Genomic DNA, 9,769 nt, shown 5'->3' on the forward strand with positions numbered 1-9,769 from the left:
CCTTTTCATCCTCATTTGCCCTACTGTTTGCCATTGGTGAACTGGAAGTCTGTCCTTGTGTCTTGCTTAAGTGTTTTCTCATTTTTATTTTTGCTGTCGGACTGTCCTTGGTTTAATCTCTGGGTTATCACCCAGATCTTCCTGATATATTTGCGCCCTAGCTTCTGTGTCTCTAATGACCCACAGACATTCTCATTTTCATAACATCAGAGAAAACAGCTCATCAAATCAACCACAATGCTTTATCCCAACTGATACAATCAGCAGCACATTAAGATCAAGCACAACTTGGACATTGACCACCTGTGGTAGTCACTAGTCTATCACCCTTAAATCATTTGAATTAAATTGAAATCAAGAAGCAGTCCAGAACATATTTGCAGTGAACAAAATTTCAATGTAGTGTATTTACCATTTAATTGCTCAGGCAGAGCTAGGACGCAAGTCCCCTGGTCTCAGTTAGCTGATGGCTGAACCCCATGATGCTGACTGACCTCGGGCTGCAAGGCGCAGATTGAGTTCCCCAACCTTCTGAATGGTTGAACTCCACAACGTTCTATTACAGGTTTCCCACACCCTTTCTTTAAAGATATTCAAAGTTGGGAACTCAGAAAAATACCCTGGATGACCACCTCCGCCTCTGCAGAGTGGGTCCAAAGACTGGCACAGTCAGTAGGTCTGAGAGTGCAGGGTGGGGGGAGACTTATGGGGGTTCAGGGGTGCGCTACCTTCCCGGCACTTGAGCAATGGAAGCTGGGTCGAGAGCAGGCGTGCCTCTTTTCCCGCGGTGGATCGGGGCCTAGGCTTTTGTTTTTCTTAAGGATAGGTCTTGACTCAACACAAATTTCTCACATATTTTTTAAGTCACTTTCCCCCTCTTTCTGATATTTATTGTTAGAATGAAGTAGGACTCCTATACTAATACCGACAGAAGTGGAATTCTCCTGTCCCCTAGTCACTGAGGCCCCTTGGAGTTCTTATCTCGCAGGTTTGTCAACTCCAAGCCTCCAGAAATTCACCAATTATCTCAGTTTTTTCTTCTCTAATGCTAGATCCTTCCCCTCAAGTACCCAATCATTAAATATTGAAGTGCCTCAAATCTTGTTCTTAGGTTTCCTCCTAGCTCTGAAATCTGTGCCTATATGATCTCCATTCTCATTCCTACATATACCTTTGATATACAAAATTGCACAATTTATATTTATAATCCAGATTATTTTTTAGGCCCCCAGAGGCTCAGTTAAATTTTCCTTTGCCAAGGCTTTGCCAGAGTTTGAGACAACAGGGAGTGTACCGAAGGTCAGGACAGAAAGAAGAGGAGCAGAGTAGGTTAGAAAAGTAGGCTTGTTGAAGCCACATTATTAAGTTTGCCCCCTCTGTGAAGGGACTGGATGCTCAGTCACATATGCCCTCCTGAAATATGCTTTAGACATTCCAACCTACATTTATCATAAGAGGATAAAGATGAAGCAATCAGCAAAATGTGATGGAACATGCTTGTCATCCCAGCATTCTTGGAGGTTCAGGCAGAGGACCACAAGCCTGAACCCAAACTGGCAACCTAGCAACTTAGCAAGGCCCTGTCTCAAAATAAAAAAATAAAAAGTTCTAGGAAAGTAGCTCAGAGCAAAGGCCATGGGTTCAATCCAACACAGAGGAAGGAATTCCTCTACCAGCTCCCATCCCTCATGGATCCTATATTCACTCAATGGGCTATTAACTGTCCCACACTTGCAGGTTGTGTGTGAGCCTGGGCAAGTATCCATGGGGTCTTCTGCCATGGTGCCCCACCATTAGAACCGCATTACACCCTGGAGCATTCCAAGACCAGGAAGACTCACACTGACCAAGAGAATGCAGTGGAAATGATGGTGCATGAGGCCTAACCTAGCAGACCTTAACTAGGTGTGTGGCAGCAATTTAGATCTACATGGTGATGAAGGTCAGTTTCCCCACCAGCATATTAATGCCTTCCTCTGCCATCTGCTCTGCTGGCTTGAGCAGCACAGAGTGGCCAGGTGATAGTAATGAGGACCTCAGCTTTAGCAGAGCCTAACTTGATTGCAAAAGTGGCCACAATTCTGCCTTCCTCCCTTTGCACTTTGGGATGTGACTTGGAAGCACCTTCCACCCTGAGGCAGATTCTTTCCCTACCCTTGGAACTGGATTGGTCTTGTGAATCACACTGGCCAACAGAATGCAGTGGAAGTGATGGTGAATGAGACCTAACCTAGCAGCCCTTAACCTACTGTGTGTTAAACCTAAACCTAGGAGGCCTTTCCTCACTCTCTCCCCTCCTCACTCTCCTCCCCTTCTTCCCTCTCTCCTCCCTTTCTTCCTTCTTCCTCCCCCTTCCCTCTCTCTATCTTTCTTTCACTCCTCTACATCTGCCTCCACCATAAGCCAGGGCCCTCCTACTAAAAATGAGACACACATCAAACAGAGGCAGCCAACCTGGCTATAGCCATCCTAGGCCAGTCAGCCCCAAACAGACCCCTTGGTGAACTTTAGGCACCTGGCTAACACTAACCAAGACCAGAATAGCTACTCAGCTGTGTCTAGCCCAAATTTCTGATTCATAATTGTGTGGTAAATAAATGTTTAGTATTTTAAGCCACTAGCTTTACAGTGGTTTGTTATACAAGACAAACAAACTACCTGATACATGCTCTTTTGGCACCTAAGTCCATATATTATAGCAATGAGGACCACCTCATCATAAACTGGTCATTTTTTCATGCTTTATCCTGGAGTAGACCACCCCCAAACTCCTAGGTGTTCACCCAAGCTAACACATTCTCTGACCCTGCAGGGGGCCATTGCACTGTCATTGTAGACTCAGTGCTTCTGGGGGATGAACGTATGGTAAGATGAGAAAATCTTGATGCTATACCCATTGTCTTGCCTCCTTTGCCACAAAATGGACCTTTTGATGGCAACACAGATAAGCAGCCATTAGTATTGCTGGCAGAATGTTTTAACCAGAGAAGACAACCCTGTATTTAAAGAATTGATCCATTCTAGTGATGAATAAATACCTCCAATTAGGAAGGGTTATTTCTTACTGGTATAATGTTTGTTGTTTGGGAGATTCACAGGAGGAGAGGGAGAGCTGTTATACTCTTTCCTGGAAGCCTGTGAGACCTCCAGGTCTTTCAGTTTCTTGAATCTCCCTGGAGAACTGTCTGCCGGTTCATTATCCTTATGGCTACAGTTGAGAAACTCACGAGGGGGATGAACTAATTATTCCTGGAGTTGAAAGAGCTTTGTCAAGATCAGGGTCCCAGGGGCTGCAGAGAACCTTTTAAATTTTAGTGTTCTCACTGCTCCAGATATATCCTGCTCAGGAATCATGCCTTCCCTCAACCTTCACATCCTGGAGAAAGGGCACCATTCTTCCATGTCTCCCATTAACTCTGAGTAAGATCTGCCTGGAAGCTAAATCCCCTGCACAGAAGACTCTGAGACCTACACCAGCAAGTTCCTGGTAAGTGAGCAGGTTTGAAGAGACATGAGAAGGCATGTCTTTCAAGTAAGACACATTCAGGTTCACTGGAGGCCCCCAAGAGTCCCCATTTGTCATTTAACACACAGTGGGTACCTGATAGCTAATAAGTGCTCCCCTCTCCGAAGGTATAAAATACGTTCAGAGTGAGGGATTAGTGACTTTGTGAAACGTGGGCTAGATTTCAAATAAAGAAATTTGTTTTGTTTTGTTTTTTGGTACCAGGGATCAAACTCAGGCCCTTGTGCTTGCAAGGCAGGCGGTGGAACCACTGAGCCAAACACCCGGCCCTCAAATAAAGAAAATTTAATTTAAATCCTGCTACTGCTAAACTCAGTGTCTACATAGTGAAAGGGTTCTGAAGATTAACCAACTAGGTAGACATGTAGTGTGTCACAGAGAACTTAATACTAATAACTTTTGTTTTTGTGTTCCTATCTTTGTGAGTTTTTCAATTTTATTACACAGTTCACTCAACTGATTTCATGTACTTCTCATTGTTTTATCACATTTCTAACAGCAAATTGAGTGGAAGATGTCTTTAAGGTCACCACCACTGCTATCACTTGCATGTACTGATGCGAGTGAATAAATATCATGATTTTGCAGCAGAGGACTCTAGACAGAAATTAGCAAGTGTAACAGCAGAGATTTCTGTTGTTCCAATATGGGATGTGGGGGACAGCATGAGGAGGAGCCTTCCAGAGAGGAATTTTAATATCTTCATTTCTTCTGCCTCCTGCAAAGATCATAGTTTGCTCTTCCTTCATCTATGACCATGTGATAATTTCTCAGCGAAAATCCTGTCCATATGTGGTTGCCACAGGAAATTCCCACGAGTCCTTGTTCTCTAGACTCCAGTCTGCATGGAAGCATGGAAGGCCTGTCTTCCATGCCGTCTCAGTCAGCGAAAATCTGGCCCAACAGCATCACTGTATTTCCTTTAGTTTTCACCTCCAGACTCCACTCCTCCTTCTCAACACAGCTGACAGGACTAGAGAAGGGAACCAATCATAAAGTCACTTAGGGTTTTGTCTCGAATTCTCAGGCATGAATATTCCACCCCCAAAGTCAGTCTGATTTCATAAGTGAATATAATTCCACCCCCAAAGTCAGTCTGATTTCATAAGTGAATATAAATCATTGTTTATAAAATTGATTTGCCCTACTTGGAGAATAAGATTTAGTTCCTGAGTTCTCCAAATTCTTACAAGCAGGAAGGAGTCATCAAAATAAAACAACTGTATAATATATGGCTTAGGCTCATGGTAAAAGTCACTATAAAATATTCATTGAGGGAACATATTTATATCTAGTGATATTAAAAAGTTTCCCACATCTTTACTAAATATATTCATTCATTTAATGAATTCGTACTGAGTATCTGTGTTATGCCAGACACTATCTTACACATGTGATAGTTCACTAAAAAGAAAAATTGCCTTCTCTTATAGACTTTACATTTTTCCCATGTAGATAAGAAATAAATTTAAAAAATTGAAGAGGGGGTACAAGAAAGTTCCTGATAATGATGAGTGATATAAGGGCAAAAACAGAACAATGTTATAAAGAATGCCTTAAGGGAAGTTTTAAATGGGGTAGGCAGAGAATTTCAAAAGAAGAAAAATCATACAGACACAAAATTTCAGTGTTTGTACAAAATTCTAAGGCAGAAAAATTGATCATAGCAAGACATAAAACTAAAGAGATTATGAACAGCCTTGCCTGCCATGATAAAGAATTTGGAATTTGAGTTAAAGAGAATTAAAAACATTGGAATGTTTTTGAAGGGAAAGTGGGAAAATTCTTGTTTTAGAGGAATAATTATTTAGGAAGAATAATTCTTTAGGGACAATTACGGTGGAAGAGTCTAAGGAGGAAGAAAGATTAGATTATTGCGATTATCCAGATGAGGGCACCAGAGTCTACCTGGACTACCCAGTGTCACTGATTCCCTGAGTGTCCTGGTGTCCCAAAATGAAGAGAGGCAAGATGTGGGGAGCAGGATCAGAGGACTGCAGCTCGCTCAGGCAAACAGCAACCTCATGATCACAACTGCAATATTTACTGAAGCTATTCAGAGCATCAGACGAAAAGCATGTTTTTAGCATTTTATCTTATATCTGAAGTTATATAATATTTTGGCCAGCTATGTTCACAAAAACAACTTTGTTTTTTACTTTGTCCTTCTAATCCCTTAAAAAACATCTTTTACTTTGTCTACATCCTCTTGGGAGATTAACAAGGGACAAACAAGAATTGCTTGCACTTCTTGTCCTGAGACGACCGGCTTGCCAGGCACTCAGATGCCTTTATGTTTCTTCCAAGATGGATGCTCTTTGGTCAAGTTCCACTACAACCCAGCCCACAAGGGACCAAGGGATGGGGACTGGTCTCAACATAGGTCAGTCCACAGCCCACTCTTCCGCATCTTTTCTCCTTACAGTCTTCTGTTCTGAAACTATCTCATCTGTATATGTAAATGCCTCCTTAGTTGTTTCCAATGAGAACATATTTTCCTCCACAACCTAATTCTTAGTTTGCCACATCAAGAACTCTGCCTTCTGTTACATTGTGCTCTCTATAACGCAAAGAAATGAAGTAGCCAAAGTGATGATACTTTGTACACATGGACCCTTTCTTCTTATACTTAAAATATTACAAAAACATTGAGAATCTTTTAAATCTGCTCTTCTTTTTTCCTGCTCTTCTGACTTAACATAACTTTTTCTATGTATTCTTCTTCAGACTTATCTACATGTTTTTCATAACAACATGTGTCATACAACTCTAACTTATCTGTAGATCTTTTTCTGATGTTCATGTAAACTCTTTTGGAAGTTTAACTTTTTACATTTTTCAAGCAAATGAATGTTTTTATTCTGAATGTTAACCAGACATGGTAATTTATACTCATCTTATGTGTCCTAAATGATAGGTGTCTGAGTAATTTCCGAGCAGGATGGTTCATATGGTATGGACAAATATCTGGGAAAAAAATCCTCATTTCACTCCTGATCATGGAGCCGTTTAGTGTGTAAGACTCATGGATGTGTTCCTATAGATGCCAGACAGGTAGCCACACACAATACAGAGTATGCAAGTGCTGGTGTCAGCATCAAGGGCTGGAAAAGAATCTCTGCCCACTGAGAAGAGGGATTTACAGATGCCATGACAATTGCAGATGATATGTGGTTTCAGAACGGGAAGACAGATGTAGACAATGGATGAGATGAAGGCAGTGAGGTTGGGAGAGAGCATCAGAGAGGAGGTAGGATGGCCTAAAACGAGACTATTGGGCAAATGAGTCTAAGACTTGGTGAATACAAAAAAGTACCAAGAGAATTTTTTTTTTAACAGAGAAATCTTATTTCATTTTCTGGATCTTCATGCAGCTATATCTAAGCAATGGGAAAGGAAAACCAAACCAGTGTCTCTGAATTTCTTCTCCTGGGCTTCTCTAATTGGCCAGGCCATCAGGCACTGCTCTTCGCACTTTTCATGTGTCTCTATTTAACAGGGCTGCTTGGAAACCTACTCATTCTGCTAGCCATTAGCTCAAACCATCGCCTTCACAAACCCATGTATTTTTTTCTTGCCAATCTGTCCTTGGTTGACCTCTGCCTTCCTTCAGCTACGGTCCCCAAGATGCTAGTGAACATCCAAACCCAGACTCAATCCATCTCCTATCCTGGATGCCTGGCTCAGATGTATTTCTGCATGATGTTTGCCGATATGGACAATTTTCTTCTCACAGTGATGGCATATGACCGCTATGTAGCCATCTGTCATCCATTGCGTTACTCCACCGTTATGTCCCAGTGCCTCTGCGCCTCTCTGGTGGCCATACCTTGGGTCATTGCCATTTTGAATCCTCTCTTACATACTCTCATGATGGCTCATCTGCACTTCTGCTCTGACAATATCATCCATCATTTCTTCTGTGATATCAACTCTCTCCTTCCTCTCTCCTGTTCAGACACCAGTCTGAATCAGTTGATGGTTCTGGTTGTAGTGGGGCTAATCTTTGTGGTTCCTACAATGTGCATCCTGGCATCCTATAGTCGCATTGTCTCTGCTGTGATGAAAGTTCCTTCTGCCCGAGGAAAACTCAAAGCTTTTTCAACCTGTGGATCTCACCTTGCCTTGGTTATTCTTTTCTATGGAGCAATCACAGGAGTCTACATGAGCCCTGCATCCAACCATTCAACTGAAAAAGACTCAGCTGCGTCAGTAATTTTCATGGTTGTAGCCCCTGTGTTGAATCCCTTTATTTACAGCCTAAGGAACAGTGAGCTGAAAGGGGCTTTAAAAAATACCCTAGGCCAGTGCAAAATCTTTTCCCAATAAGTTCAGCAGGAGGAAAACCCTAATGAGAGCTTTGTTTTTATTGTCAATTACAAAGCTGCTATTAGCTACCTAATTAAATTTGTCACTGACCTGAGTTTGCTACATGTTCTAGAAGTGACATAATCCCAGATCTTATCCACTGGAGTCCTCTAAGATTCTACTGATGTAGACAAATATTTATTATCTCAAGTCTCTGAAAAATCACAATAAATATGGGATCAACATTTAATGTATCCACTAAGATACCACATAAGACCCAGATTAACATGTAAATATATCACAGAGAGTGCAAAGTGGAGCACTATCCCTGGTCGGTACTCTTCCTAGGTAACCATGTTGTCGTGCATGAAAAACATTAAGGAATAAAAGCTTTATATTATGAAAGGTTCAAACTATGACTGCAATGTGAAGTCAGAGGAAGAAGATATGAGTTTCAGAGGTCAAGCAAAGATGCAAGAAAAATATAGCATTTATTCTGAGCCTTAAGTGTGGGTGAGTTTTACACAGGAATGATGAAAATATTCAGAACATGGCAGGAAAATTTATAGTTGAGCTGTGCTATCATATTAGAGACTGATAAAAGTTAGGAATACATTGTAATTTTTACCCTAATATTTTGTATTTATTCATATCTTATGGCTGTGTATTGTGCATTTCCCAGAACCTGTCTTCACTTTCTTGTGGAAAAAAAAGGAACTTACATCTACATCTAGACTATGCTGTTCTATGAAGAATATCTAAAAATGGAGGTGAGGGGTTGAGACAGGGTCTCATAATGTAGTTCAGGCTGGCCTTGAACTCATGGTGATCCTCCTGCTTAAGCATCCCTAGTGCTGGGATTCCAGACATGCCCCTTCATCCAACCCCTAAAAGCTTATTAATCATCATGTTAATGTTTAAAACCCCATATTTGTTATTTGCTCTGGAACATGCATACAGTTATTTATATGAGAAAGCTTATCTGTGTGACTTGATTTGTAGCTCATATCTGATTTCACTGGGTATCCAATGTTCCCCAGAGTCCTGATGTTGAAAATTTTTCTATATGTCATATATCCCATATTTTAAGTCACACCACCAAAAATATCTCTTTTGACTCTGTAAAAAATATGCTCAATTATTTTGTGATGTGATAAATAAAAGTCAGAAACAGAACTAAAAATAGTAGAGGAGTTTGTAAAAATCACTAGTAGGGCTGGAGAACCAGGCTCAAAAGCCTCCATTCAGACCAGCGCCAAAACAACATATAAAACCATCTTATTAGTTGACTGAAGACACTGTTCATTCATAGTAAGTGTTGCAGCTCTCACCTCATGGCTTCTGGCTGCCCCAAACACTGGGTGCCCATGACTAGCCTGTGACCACTGCTCACCCACAAACACATTTGTGCCACTGCCACCATCACCAAGAGATTTTCTACCACTTCTAGTTCTTTGTAACACTGATGCTAAATTCAAATAATAGGGAGACATATCTGAGCAGTCACACATGAAACACATACTCACCCTAAGTACAAGGAAGACTGAGAAAGAGAGTATGTCAAACACCAGTGATCTGTACCTCTCAGATCACTCTTCAGAACCGAAGACTTATTTCCATAGCTGCTGGGAATATTGCTGGTTGGTAACCCTCTTAAAAGAAAATGTTAATAAAATTTACCATATTCAAGTTAACAATTTTTTTCATCAAAAGAATTCACAATGAAAGCAGAAACAAAGTGCTACAATTGGCAGAAAGTGTTTGCAACACATAAAGTCAACAAAAAGATGGTATCTAGAATATATACCCTTACAGGCCAGGCATGGTGGTGCCTGCCTGTGATCGCAGCACTCAAAAGGCTGAGGTAGGAGGATCACCATGAGTTTGTGGCCAATTTGAACAACATAGTGAAACCCTGTCTAAAATAATAATAAT

General features: G+C 41.2%; 1 protein-coding gene across 1 annotated transcript; it reads left to right on the top strand.

Annotated features, from left to right (window-relative positions):
- The first annotated feature begins 6,913 nt into the window (after positions 1-6,913).
- LOC104870600 (olfactory receptor 1F12) lies at positions 6,914-7,855 on the top strand. Its single transcript, XM_010636272.1, has one exon. The coding sequence runs from the start codon at positions 6,914-6,916 to the stop codon at positions 7,853-7,855; it is 942 nt and encodes a 313-aa protein (XP_010634574.1).
- The last annotated feature ends 1,914 nt before the right edge of the window (positions 7,856-9,769 follow it).

Source organism: Fukomys damarensis, unplaced genomic scaffold, assembly GCF_012274545.1.
Source record: "Fukomys damarensis isolate Sample0158 unplaced genomic scaffold, DMR_v1.0_HiC HiC_scaffold_10, whole genome shotgun sequence".
NCBI classification, from domain to species: domain Eukaryota; kingdom Metazoa; phylum Chordata; class Mammalia; order Rodentia; family Bathyergidae; genus Fukomys; species Fukomys damarensis.

Coding starts and splice junctions, on each gene's coding strand:
- LOC104870600 (XM_010636272.1), top strand. CDS start 6,914: ATGGGAAAGGAAAACCAAACCAGTGTCTCTGAATTTCTTCTCCTGGGC.